This window comes from Hippopotamus amphibius, chromosome 7, assembly GCF_030028045.1.
Source record: "Hippopotamus amphibius kiboko isolate mHipAmp2 chromosome 7, mHipAmp2.hap2, whole genome shotgun sequence".
Classification (NCBI taxonomy): Eukaryota; Metazoa; Chordata; class Mammalia; order Artiodactyla; family Hippopotamidae; genus Hippopotamus; species Hippopotamus amphibius.
This window is the reverse complement of record NC_080192.1, coordinates 111,833,294-111,847,761: the sequence shown is the minus strand read 5'-3', so window position 1 is coordinate 111,847,761 and position 14,468 is coordinate 111,833,294. Positions and strand designations below refer to the sequence as shown.

Here is a 14,468-nt window from a genome sequence, read left to right as displayed (position 1 = left end):
GTTAATATGGATCAAACATAGACATTGCTGTGGAAACAAGCTAAGACAGAGAAAAATGGCACACATGCAGTGAATCACAAACTGAAGACACAGCTAGGTTTTGAAATCAGAGGCATTAGGATTATATACCAATTTCCCCTTCTATTATTTCCTATTTTCATAGAGTCTTGTTAGAATGCTGTGATCTTGGTCCCTTATAATACTGTGGCAATTATGCATTGACATGGGCCAGTGGTGAAGAGGAAACAGCAGCCCCCTTAGCAAAGGGAAGTCTGAGCGACTGCCACTTCCTATGTAATATTTTTTTCTAATGCCCTGTTGGATGATTACCTTTCAATGCCAACTTGGGAGGCTCTGAATTTTATTTTTTATAAAGAAAAGTATTCTTTTAAGGATACTTAAGGATACTTTTAAGAAGTTAAGCACACAAATATTATGTACACACTTACTTGGCTATGCAGCCTCTTTAAGCCTTGGTTTCCTCATCTGTAAAGTGGGAATAATAAATGACTCACAGGACAATTGCGAGGATTAAATAAAATAATCCTGGTAATGTATTTACCACCATGTGTCACATATATTAAGTGCTTTAAAAAGATTAGTGTTAGCAGCTCCCACTATGATTACTGTAGCTCCTCCTCCTCCTATTGTTATTATTACTATTGTTATTACAAGGCAAGTACCAAAAGAGAACATGGCAAGAGGGCAGAGACCACACCGAGTTGGTGTGACAAGGAAAAGTTTCACTGAAGAAGCAAGATTTGGGGCTGGGATCTGAATTTGAAAAGATGATCATTTTAGATGGGATTGTGTCATGGACTGAACAACTGAAGGGAAACTACAAGTTCTTTTGGATTAAAAAAGAAGTTTTTAACTTTAGATTAATGCAAAAATTTTCCGATACAGATCTCCAGGTAAAGATTTCAAGAACAGTCAATGAAATCTGATGAGCATATTTAAGGAAAAAAATTAAACAAAAAGTCTATTTCCCCTAATTTGGAATTTCCCCAAATAGGGGGATTAACAGATACAAACTACTATACATAAAACAGATAAACAACAAGGATATATTGTATAGCAATGGGAAATATAGCCATTATCTTATAAGAACTTTTAATGGAGTATAATCTGTAAAAATACTGAATCACAATGTTGTACACCTGAAACTAATATAATATTGTAAATCAACTATACTTTGATTAAAAAATAATAATAAATCAGTACACACACACACACACACACGCCATTTCTAACAAAGTAGTCTAAATATCCACCTATTACACAGAAAAATGCTCTGACCAGATCTATATTTTGCTTGGGATACCAATTACTTTCATTAGATGTATCAAAATATCTTAATTTCTTCACACACAAGATTTAAACTATTCCACATCACAGAAATCAAAGCAATTTTATACAACTAATGTCAAATCAGGCTAATTTAAACAATACACTAATGACAATTCCTATTAGCAAGATAAGAGAAACTAACTCGTCATTTAAAAAATATTTAGCAATACACTGAAAGTCTGTGCATGTCTATACATTTGCACTTCAAATATTTTTATGTTAATATATTACTGGTCTCCAACAAAAAGCTGTAATAAGTAATATTTTGTAATAATAATAAAAGAGCTGAGAGTATTTTATTGTTTTTACTATTAACTCTCTAACATTTAATTTTAACTAAAGACATTTTGGGTTAATTTTTCACTATACTCTAGAATACTATGCAATGTTTTTTAAAAGCAGTATTCTTCCACTATTTTCCATAATTCTCAGTAGTATTCCAATTAAACACTTTCTTTCTAACATGCCCATAAACATATCTTCTAAAATTTCTTGGATATTTAAATATTTTGCTTGCTACAAGTCCAAAATATCAAAATCACACACTTTTGTGATGGCCCATAGTTTCTTACCTGCACTTCTCAAATTAGGGTCCAGTCCTGGCATCTCTTTGTTAGCTTCAGGGCTGACACTGTAGATTGATGCTCCTGCTTCACTGACGATACTGAGAAGAAAGAAAAGGGGAATATCATTTTCCAAACTTTCTGCCTGCCCAAAGAAAATAAAGGAATGAGACTAGGTATTGTAAGAAAAGAAAGTTGCAGGGCAAAGCACTCTCTTTATATTTCAGTGATACCTATACTATTTAATTTTACATTAACATGAAGTGATTAAGCAATGCTAGTTTTCTTCACATAGGAAATACACAGGCTTAAATCCATAATGAATTCATTCAGTCATTTTCTGTCAGTAGTAATAAGAGAGAGTTTATAAATGAACACAATGGATACTCCTCCATGATGCCAACGTCAAAATTTTCAGAATACTTAGCTTCTCTTGTGTTTATAATCCATTATTAACTGACATTTATGACTCCCTTCTGAATTAATCATTCTAAAGCATCTTGGAAAGCAAAGACATGGGTGTGGATATATGCGTATGTGGATATACACAAAAACCACTGCCATAAACGTTGCCTTATTATTACCTGGTTGTAATTAACAACCACAATGTGAAAAGGAAGGGTATCAGACAGGATATTACCCCACTTCTTTTCAGAAGGGTCTGAAATCATCCTTTTAGTGAACTTGAAACATATCACTTCAGGCAGGTGTTAAACTACTTCACTTCAACATTTATTTAATCAAAGCATCACCTATATTGTCCTCTTACTTTCTTCTGTGGCTCCATATACTTCACAAACCACAATGACAGCACTCTCTTATAGATGACAGTTGTATAGTGGTTAACATTTTTGTACAGTTTATCAAACATTTTAAAATTAGAGGCTTTCTTAATGATATAACATGTAAAGAAACATCATCTACTTTAAGAATTTACAATACCTTTGGTTCTCTACCATGTGACCATCTAGGTGTCAAGATTCAAAAGCAGAAACGTGTTGGTGCTTAATTTTTAATCCACTCTTAGAAACCTCTCCCTTTCTCTGCTCTTCAGTAGTTACTTCAATTATGAGACACATTGAGCAGATAACTTTTAACATATTGCCCCACTGTAACAACTCAACACTGATAAGTAAAATGTGAAACAGTTAGTTTGCTACTCCAAAGAGTTCTTTGAAGAGCTCTTGATTGAACTCTGACAACAATTATAAGCCATTGAGACTTGAGAAGATTATTTGGGGCAACGAGAAGATTTATATTTTTTGCAACCAAGATCTACTATCCCAAATTTCATAATGGGGAAAATGAACACTCTGCAATTGAAAAGCAAGGCTGCTCATCCTGCTCCTCATCAACACCATCATGATACAATAAGGGGTGCATATTATAGACAAAGCACAAAGCAATCCCTTTAGGAAACTTAGGATAAATAAGAATATTCAGTCACCAGCCATGGAAAATTTGGTTTCAAACACAAATGAACACTCAGCTTAACAATTTTTTCCCCCTAAAAAAACCAGGGTATCCATGAAGTGCAAGCTGGACCTATTATTAAGAGAAAAGAATATTTTAAAAAATCTTACCAATAATTTATTTTCTGTCATTGCCAGAAGCCTCCAAAATTACCATCATTTGAGCAAAGGGAACTTAAATGGTAAATAAAAATTCCAATTAACTGTGGGCTTTAGCTGTTGGGTACCTGAGAATTTGCTGGGTGATTCACTGTCTCTTGGAAGTTATAATTCTCAAAAGACTGAGGGAAATTGTCGCAAAGAAAAACACTCAGATAATAAATATTCCTCCAAATACCATACTGCCACTTCTTTTAAACAGAGGAATACAAAACAGATGTGACACGCTGCACCCAAAGATTTTAGATTAACATTAATATTAAATCAATACAAAATGTAGTAAATTTCATACGCTTTAGTTACAGATAGCATGGGTCCAATAAACTGTTCAGTACTAAGCACAGATCAGAATGCTTAAATAATCTAAATGAACAGAAAAACCTCAACACTGATTAATTCAATATAAAACGTATAAGGATCTAAGAAGTATATGTGGCAAGAATTAAGTGAAATAAATCAAGCTGGGAGTGGTGATGATTTTTTCCAGGAGAAGCTGCTAAAAACAAAAGTTATAACGTTCCCCCCCCTCCCGTTTTTTCTTTCCTATTTAGAGTTCAAGGATAGACATTAGGTAGCAAGTATGCTAGATTTTACAAGGCACTTTCTGTTTATTAGGAAGTTTCTCAATAAACTATTAGAAAATTATTCCAATTATCTCTAGCATATTTTGAGGAAAGCAAAAGTAAACTTTGCACAAAATCCAGATATCTAACATTTAATGCATATTATATGTCACAAAACAAATTTCACTCGGGTGTAAACTAATTAGGCACATAATCTTAGCAATTTGATTATTTTATTTGCTTTGCCATAAAGCAGACCAGACTTTGAGCCAAATTTATAAATTGGGGCAGGGGGGTGGATTTAACTGACACTGTTCTAGCTGAATCCAAAGGTTTTGAGATTATTACAGCACTTGAAGCCCTTTCAAATTGCTTGTTTAGACAAATGCCTAAATAGATACATATGGTATCTCAAACTTTAAATATATGAAAGTACATTTCAGAAGCTACCACTAGACTTACATTTTACCAGATCTATATGTTAATGTGCTAATTCTCTAAACTTAAATTGATAATTTTTAAAGCACTTTATCTAATTCAGCACTATTCTAGAGTCTTTTTAGGTTTTTTAATTAAATATATATATATAAACCATGCACTCATAACTTAAAAAACAAGTGAAATGCCCACAATATATAGATGCATTTGCTTTTAAATTCATTTGAAAAATTTTAACAAAAACTCTATAACTTAAAAATGCTAATTTTTGTTATCCCAAGTAAAATTCAATGCTGTTACATAAATCTGATCATTTATCAAAATTATTTTATTTCAAAAAAATGTTTAAGCCACAGACTTTATACCTCCAGTTTATCTCTTCTACAAAAATAAATTGTATGTTGATGAATCTTTTAAAACCACATTTGTAAGTACTTTTCTTACAGTGACTGTTCATTCTGAGAGTAAAAGAATGCCAATTTCTTTTGCCAAATTGAGATGGGAGAATTTTTTTCCAAGAGAGAGGAAAACTAGCTGCTTGTTTTTGTTAAGTAATTGGGCTAATAGTTTTCACATTCATTTACAAGGTTGCTTGAAACCTCTGTATGAGTTTCCTCCCCTCTTCTTATTTCCCAAATATGAAAACAGCTTTTTTTGTTTTTCTTATTTTAAAATAAATTGCATGTTTCCTAAGTTAACAAGAAAATTTAATTCAAAGTTAATGTACTTAAATGAAAACACAATTAATACTTAGTAAGATATCAAAAATCAGCCAGGATATATTTGCTTAAACTAATAAAAACTGATGTGTTTTTAATTTTTTACAAAAGTATACTAGAATTCCTTAAGACTTATCAATATCTAGCAACTTCCTCTTCCTCCTTCCTTCTGCCCACCAAAAAAGTAAAAAGCTCTGATGCTAAATGCATGGCTCATTTCACTAAAGTTTAAAAATAATTTATCTAAAAATAGTTCTTCCAAATTTTCATACTGAGAAACATTTATATGAAGAGACAGTAGGTAAATGACCTAAGTTTCTGAACAAGTAACAGAAAGTGCTATAAAAAAGTTAATCAACACAGATCTTAATTCTTTGCTCTGCATATAACTTGTTCTGAAGTATGAAAGGATAGCTGTTTGCATTCTTGGAAGAGGAGACAAGGCCAAAAACCAAACCACCATAAATAAAAGGGGCTCTAGGATTTAATGTTTAAAGAATATTTATTTCTTAAAAAAAAAAAAAAAAATCAAAGCAATTTTAAATTCCTTTATTTAGTGATGAATTGTCATTTCAGGGAGTCTCAAATGAGCAATACCTAGTCACTTGAAAAACTAAGGTGGGAATTCCCTGGTGGTCCAGTGATTAGGACTCTACACTTCCACTGCAAGGGGCACAGGTTCAATCCCTGGTTGGGGACCTAAGATGCCACAAGCCATGTGCACAGCCAAAAAAAAAAAAAAAAAAGTAAAAAGTAAAAAATAAACAAAAACTAAGGTAATCTGGTGATGATAAGGATGCAGGAAAACAAAATCCTATACTGTTAAAGATGTTTAAACTGTAAAACTCTTTTGGATGGTAATTTTAAAATATAGACCAAAAGTCACAAAAATATGCATTCTTTCTGATCTATTATACTTAAGAATTTATATGAAATTTTTTGATGATGGCCATTCTGACTGGTGTGAGGTGATACCTCATTGTGGTTTTGATTTGCATTTCTCTAAGCAATTATACTCCAATAAAGATTAAAAAAATTTTATATGAAAGAAATTTTAATTTACACAAAAAATTAAACAGTGCTATTCATCACAGCACAGCTCTAACTGAAAGAAACTGAAACCAAAATGCCTATCATTAAAGAGTTCTTAATGAAAAACTATACTGTCATTAAAAATTATTGTTGTAAAGTATTAAGTGTAAAGGCTGGTTATAAAACTATGACATGAGACCAACTTTGATATTTTTAAAATATAGGTATATACAAAAGAAAAAGGTTTATGTTAATATTAATAGTACTTAACTCTGAGTTACTATTTTAAATGCACTCTTATTTCTTTAAATTTTTCTGCAATAACTATAATATTTATTTGTAAAAAGAAAAAGTCTAAAATTTAAGTTTCAAATGACCATTGTTTACTGGCCAGATTTGATATCATATAATAGCCAATTTTTTTTTTAACCAAGCTTTCTTTTAAAGTTATCAAAGTTATTTTGAACTCAAATGTGGGTAAATATACCATTTGTTAGTAATAACTTCCAAACATGACTCCTAGGAGACCTCAAACAATAATGTTTTATGATATTGTTTTATAACATGAAAGAAAAGTGGCTTAGCAGCAAAGTTAAGAATAACTCTCAAGTTGTACATACAGGTCATATAAGAAGTAAATGCACAATGAAAAATGTTACAAGAAAGTACACATCATATATATTTAAGTTGTACTTAGTCCTTGGCCTGTGAATCCATCCCCCAAGTTATCCTTCATGATCACCATAGCACAATAAATTCACTACCCAGAACAAAAAAGATGTGAAGTGACACAGTTGTATACAAGGAAAGTAGTGTGTGTGAAAAAGAATACTAAAGGCAAAATGTGGTGAAACAGAAAAAGAGCAGAAATACACAACCTCAACATTTCAATGGCACTAAAGGAATTTTACCTGTAGATATGTAACACTGGCACCATCTGGTGGAAGATCGGTTAGAAGCAATTCTCCAACTACCCATTTTTTAAGAAAAATGCTAAGCTGTCTTTCAAAGAATGAGTATTTTCCAAAGAGAAGGAGTCTAGCAATGGTACAGTAATTTCACAGAGGACCCATAACAAGCCTGTGAGAACTTAAAATGTCTACCAAACAGAGGGTGAGTGTACTCTGGGATGGACATCCTATCACATCCACAGCAGTATTTCAACAATACAGAATTCCCTTGGTTACTATATCAGATGAACACTTTCTAGCCACAAAAGAAACCTAAAAAGGACAAATCCAAATTAGCAACTACCAAATAGAACTGTAATTTGGAATTTGGGGTTCCTCAAAAGTAACAGCTACCTGCTCTTCTGGGCCATAAACACAACAATAGTATTCGCTCCACATGAGAATCTGATTCTGGTTTATGTTCACAATGATGCTGAGCTGCTACAATGTACCACAATGTGTCAAAATATTACACTTAAATCACTGTCACTGCTGTCAGTGGGCCATTCAATGATAGAGATGACAAAATCACCAGTATCTTCAAATGCCATCACAGGGAAAGCCAATCAACAAACTGAGGAGAAAGAAGATGGAGAGCTTATCTCTATTTGTGGGTAGAGTCCCTCTGCTGAGGTAGAAGCAGTTTCTGATAAAGAACGGAACCAGCAGAAATTGTCAGTCTCCACCTCTCTCCAGGGTGAGCATTCCTTTTATTTTCTTTCTCCCTTCCCTTCACTGTCTTCTGTTTTCCTTCTTCAAAAAAATCCCTCCTTTAGTTTTTTCCCCCATCTATGTTTGTCTAACATGAAGCTGTTACAAGTACTGCACAATACCACTAAAAGGGAGCTCAAGGGAAAAACAGTCAGAGGAGCAACCAACCACAAGGTGTGATGCCTAAGTGGTGTTAGACTAGGCACAAGGACAAGGGCCCTGCTGCACCAGGACAAGAAAAGCAGGCTCAAAGGGCAGAACACTAACTGTGGAAGAGGCTGTTGTTTGCAGCAGTACTGTAAACATTCCATGTTCACTACTAACAAATCTCCAAAACTAAGAGGGCAAGGAAGAAATACTGATCTAATTTTACAATTAAACCGTGCTTTGGTCAACATTTTGAAATGTCCTAATTTAAAGAACATGATGTCAACCTACCCACCATCCCTACTGCCTCAAACAAACCAAAAAGTATGCTTCTCCTATTCGTGCAGTTAACTCCAAAACTGCCAAATTTTTAAGTGCTCAATTTGTCTTTACTCATATGATAACAGATTATCTGTTTGTTTATTCTTGTTCAAATGCAATTTTACATTTAGATATAAATCTAAGAGTATGAATTGTAGAGTTTTCTTACAAAGGGAGAAGTTTATTTTTTCTTTTCTAGCCCTATTTTTTTTTTTTTAGCTTAAATACATCTATGGGACTTTATCCACTAACAAATATGTGGAATTCAGACTGCTATGGCATAGACTTTTCAGAATGAAACTTACTGCAAGATATTTTATTCCTTTATTACCCATCCAATAACAGAACTCAAAATCAGAACTACTAACTTAGAGGGCTATAATATTCTAATATTTTGTTAATAAGAAGTGAATAATACAATATGAATTATTAAAAGTTTTAAGAAAGAACAAAAAAAAAAAAAAAGGGGAGAGAAGCAAAGGTGAAAGACAATGAGAAATAAAATAGAGACAGAAGCCAAGATACACTCTGCCAGCAACGGATAGCCCAGCTCTTTTTACCTACAGTTGAATAAAGTTTTGGAAATAACAATGGTTTGTGCTGCATTCCCTACTATTCTCCCAAATGCTACTGCTAGAAATCTCAGTGAACTCCACTAATAAATCACACACGTTATCAGTTTTCACAGTTACTCATTCCTCCTTTTCTCCCTTGTCTTATGTTTGTTTTTCGCCTCCCACCCTCCACCTGCCAACCTCTACTTTGCTCTGACATGAACTTATACATCTGCAGAAGTCATCTCTCTCTCTCTCTCTCTCTCTCTCACACACATACACACACACACACACACACACACACACACACACACACCCCGATTTAGGGGAGACCCTATCTACAAACTTCACCTAACTCATTCACCAACCAGCACCCTCTGGTCTGAACCATCAGGCCCTTTTCCGGGGCAGCCTCAAACTTTAGAATTTCTTTTGGCCACCCAGATAATGCTCAGGGGGCAAAAAAAAACCACACAAACCCTGAAAGCATATGCCAAATGTAAGATGACGGCTCTAGATCAGCCACTTTTTCTAATGGTGGTTTTCAAAAGTACATTGAACAGATGGAGAGAATGAGTTGTTCAGTTCAGTTGGCTGCTCCATTTACTTCTTTGTCTATGGTCAGATCTTTACTTTTTTGGGATCACTGCACATTTCTGGCTCTGCTATATTACACTGTGTAAATATTTAGGAGAAATAATTCCTTTCAAGGATCTAAACTTCCACTGTCGTTATGGCAAATGAACCTGTTTATACGATGTTCATTAAGTAATAGCAAGCCTAAAAGAACACAGGAATTTACTAATATATGTGGTACACAAACATCACAATCATAAAGCTTCTCATAGGGGCATATCAAGAACATGAAAGGCCAGTTTATTTTTATTCCCATTGCCCTGTAATTTTCTCTAACTCTACTACAACAGTCCTTAATTCAAACCTTTCCTACAGTTACAGTAACAGGGTAGATTGAACGTATATAAGCTGTACCAAAACTACCCACATCTCCATTTAACCTTCTTTGATTCTCAAGTGGTTATCAAACTTAATCCTGCATCAGAATCTGCTGAAGGTTGTTAAAGCACAGATTGCCAGGCCCCACCCCCAGAGTATCTGCCTCCCTGGCGCTGAGAATTTGCATTTATAACCAGTTCACTGGTGATGCTGATGCTGCTGGGACCACATAGGTTTTAAAGTCTTACTGAGGAATAACTTACATTTCATAAAATTCACCCATCTTATGTATATAATTCAATGACTTTTAGTAAACATTGTATAACCATCACCAAAATCCAATTTCATAACATTTCCATCCAAAAAAGATCCCTTGCGCCCATTTGCAGTCCTCAATCGCATCTCCAACCGCAGGTATCCACTAACTCACTTTTGTTACACTCACCTCTCTGGACATGTCATATAAATGGAATAATAAAATATGTGGTCTTTTCTGTTTGGCTTCTTCACTTAGCATAATGTTTTTGTGATTCATTTATGCTGTAGTGTCAGTACTTTTTTATTGCTGAATAGTATTCCATTGTTCTAGAAATACCACTTTGTTTATCCGTTCACCAGTTGATACAATTGTGGGTTGGTCCAAGTTTTCTGGTATTATGAATAATGCTGCTATAAACATCCATTTACAAATCTTTGTGTAGACATAGTTTCATTCCTCTTGGATAGATTCCCAGGAGTGGAAATACTAGGTTGTAAATTCATGTTTAATTTTTTAAGAAACTGCCTACATACAATGAATAAATAAGGGCTCCAGTTTGTTCATTTCCTTGACAATACTTGCTGTTGCCTTTTTGACAACTGTTCTAGAGCTTATGAAGTGGTATCTACTTGTAGCTTATTTTACATTTTTTAACCATTGATGATGTTGAACATTTATTCAGTGTCTTTGTTGGCCTTTCCTAGTCTTCTCTAGCAAAATATCTATTCAAATGTTTGTCCATTTTCATTTGGCTTGTCTCATTATTGAGTTATAAGTGTTCTTTATGTATTCTAAATACAAGCCCTTCATCAGATACATGATTTGCACATACTTTCTCCAAATTTTTGGCTTGTCCTTTCATTTTCCTAATGGTCTTTTGAAAAACAAGTTTTAAATTCCGACAAAGTCTAGGACTACACTTAGAGAACCAGTGTTCTAAAGCCTCAGGGGGCCGTGCAGAGGTGCCCGCGTGCACAGCCGTTTGGGGGGTGGGGGGCGGCGGGTAGGCAGAGCTGCTGAACCGCTGCCAGGTCTGCTCTCTGTTCGCCGCCCCTCGTGCCGCCTGCCCGGCTGCCTCCACCGTGGGAATGCAGCTGGAGACCATCTCCCGCAGAGATGGCCGCACCTTCCCAAAGCACGGTCAGACCTGAGTGGTGCACTACGCTGGGATGCTTAAAGATGAAAAGAAATTCACTTCCTCTTGGGACAGAAACAAGTCCTTTAAGTTTGTGCTGGGCAAGAAGCAGGTGATTCAAGGCCAGGAAGAAGGGGTTGCCCAGATGAGCGCTGGTCAGAGAGCCAAGCTATCTCCCCAAGCTATGCCTATGGTGCCACTGGGCACCCAGGCGTCATCCCACCAAATGCCACTCTCGTCTTTGGCGTGGAGCGTCTAAAACTGAAATCACAGGAACGGCCTCCTACCTGAGCTCCCCATTCTTGGGTGTGCCATGGAAGGATCTGGTGCCTCCAGATGCGCACAGAAAGTCCACGCGGAGCTTTTCCTGTGCTTCCACTACACTCTTTGTATAAGCATCTTCCTTGGCTGAATGTGTTCTGTCACCGGCTTTGCTCTTCCCCTTTCTCCTCATATGTGTGTTGACCTGAACTATATTATATTACATAAACCTCAAGTTACTCATTTTATTTTTCATTTTGGGGTGAAGATTGAGTTTCAGTCCTTTGGATCTAGGTTTCCAGTTAAGCGTTAGTCAAGTATTAACAGCACAAGTAATGGGTTAACTTCAGAATAGGAATTGGTGGGTGGGCAAGTGCAAGAATCTTATTTTATTTTGGATGGAAGTTTTATCTATTAGATATGTTAAACACTCTTACTGCTGCAGTGCAAAGCCATAGCAGATTCGAGGCGCTTTGGAGGGCAGAATCATTCTCCATGTTGAGAGGTGTCCTCGGGTTGAATTAAAAGCCCCACCAAAACTAAAGTGGCAAGAGGGAGAGCCTTGGCCTCCACCCCCACCCTCCCCTTAAGCCCTCTGTCTTTTGACAGCAGACTGTTTTCACTGAGATGTTGGACACTACACGTGTCTGTCCCCGGGCCAGCAGGGACCTCTAAAGCCTTCTTCACGGCCAGCTTTTTTTTTTTTCTTCCCCATCCTGTGGTTTTTCTAATGGATATTCAGGATTTTTGTAATCTCATAGCTATCCAAGCTCCACGTACTAAATTTTAAGAACTCCAATTGAAAGTTAAGTTGAAGGTGCTGTTTGTAGATACGTAACACCCATGAAAGCCCAGCCATCGTGACAAATCCTTGAGTGTTGTCTTAAGAAAATGATGCTGGTCATCACAGGTTCAGCATCTCCTGTGTTTTGATGCTCAGCTCGTCCTGCTGATCTCAGAGTTTCCTGGCTTCTCCCTCTCACCCCTCTGCTGTCCTGTGGAGTGATCCGGTGGGAGAAATTACTGCTACTCCCCTACCCCTATCCCCACGCCTGCACTACATATGAGTTTCAAGTTTTATTATTGCAATAAAAGTGCTTTATGCTGGCTTTTCTCGAGGAAAAAAAAAGCCTCAAAAATTCAAAAGAAATAGCAAAGCCTTGAAAAATGTGAAAGCTTAAGTGGTTTCCATCCGCATAAGCAATATGTAAATGTTACTCATAGTATCTGCTTTTCTGTTTTGTTTTGTTTTAGCAAAGCCTATCATAACTATCATCCTAAACATATTTACTCTTTTTAGGAGAGAGGGAAAAGAGAACTTGCAACTAACTGGCTTTAATACATTATGAAATGAATAAATCCAGCTGCAGGTGGTCCTAGCTGTCACCTGGGAACACTGGATGGCATGTTGGCACTAAAGAACATGGACCTCTGTGTCAGTGTTTTCAGAAGCACTGGTCAGTCTATGGCTTTTGACATCATTCTTAAGAATATAAGAAATATGTCCACCTTACAAACTAATGGGAATAAAGATAAATGGTGCACCATGGAAGATATTATAGAAAAAGAGAATATTTACTTGAAAAATACATTTGATTTATTTGGATATTTTTGTCTATTTTTATTAGTCTTCATGTCAGGGCATTTTAAGATAATTCATATATCAGTACAGCCCTTTCTTTGTTGAAAATTTACTCTATCTTGAATGAAGAGGAGCCAAAGATGGCAGCTAAAATTCACATCTTGTCTAGGACCATAACTTGCAAATGTGTAAAACATACTTCAGGAATATACAGGATATGTTTGATTCAGGTAGAAGCAATATTAAGATGATTCATTTCCAGGGTGAAACCCAAATTACTACATGTTTACTTCTTGATGGTTATCCATGTCCAAAAAAAGCAAATCATAAGATAAGCTTATATGAATGCTATTTCTATAACTATGACCTAAGATACAGATTCTGTGATTTTATGGAAAAACGAACAATATGGATCCAGTTAAAAGATAAAGAAAACCCATTTAAATTTGCAACAAGAATCCTTCTTTATATAATTCAAATCAACCTAGAACCCAAAGAAATAAGCTTTGTACACTGAAGAACTCCCAGGCATCTACTATAAAATGTTTTCAGATATTTATGTTCTAATTCATGGACTCTATTCATAACATGAGCCATTAGTCCTCATTGCCTTTCAGTTGCTGGGTGGATTTTATTATTCTACTAGTCCTCATAAATTACAATACAAGGAACAAGCCTGTTGACCAATACTCATTCTCCTTTTTCACTGAGCCACTCAAAGCCACCTAAGAAGTTGTCCAAAGAGATATCAGAGAATACAGTTTCACAAGTGATCCACAGTCTCTCAATATGGTCCGGCTCCTAAAATAAAAACTTACAGGGCATCTCATCCAACCTCTTTACATTTTTGGCAATTCAAAAACAACTAGAGTCACTGCATCTTTCCCCAATTACACAAAATTAAGCTATCACCATCTCTGTGATGTTACTGGACTTGAGATCCAAGATAAAGATCAAGATATAAGAAATAGTCTACTCAATAGCATAAAACCAATTATAATTTACCCATAAGACTGAAAGGTAAGAATAGCAAAATAATAACAGTTTTTAAGCCTTCATTTTATAACAGTGTTCAAGTCCCTTCTTCAACCAGTTAGATACTAGTTACTAAGAAAAACAAATTCAGCAGGTTACATTACTTTTCCTGTCCTTATTTACCATTCAGTCCTCTGGTTTTAGAAAACTAAGGCTCAATGGAAAAAAAAAAAAAGGGAAGAAGCAGCAGCAAAAACCTCAAACAGGAGGTCTTACTCCTGGCCGTTTAAAATTTGACAGTCATCAGTGTGTGTTATCTGTAT

The 14,468-nt window shown here is 35.4% G+C and overlaps 1 protein-coding gene and 1 pseudogene across 6 annotated transcripts in view; one reads left to right on the top strand and one right to left on the bottom strand.

Moving 5' to 3' along the window:
- SRBD1 (S1 RNA binding domain 1) overlaps nucleotides 1-14,468 on the bottom strand; it is a 215,745-nt gene that overhangs the window by 90,269 nt on the left and 111,008 nt on the right. For all 6 annotated transcript variants that reach the window (XM_057741939.1, XM_057741940.1, XM_057741944.1 and 3 more), the window contains exon 15: nucleotides 1,923-2,014. In XM_057741939.1, the coding sequence (XP_057597922.1) occupies nucleotides 1,923-2,014 (92 nt within the window). The remainder of the gene's footprint in view (nucleotides 1-1,922; nucleotides 2,015-14,468) is intronic.
- On the top strand, nucleotides 9,713-11,618 carry LOC130856763 (peptidyl-prolyl cis-trans isomerase FKBP1A-like; annotated as a pseudogene).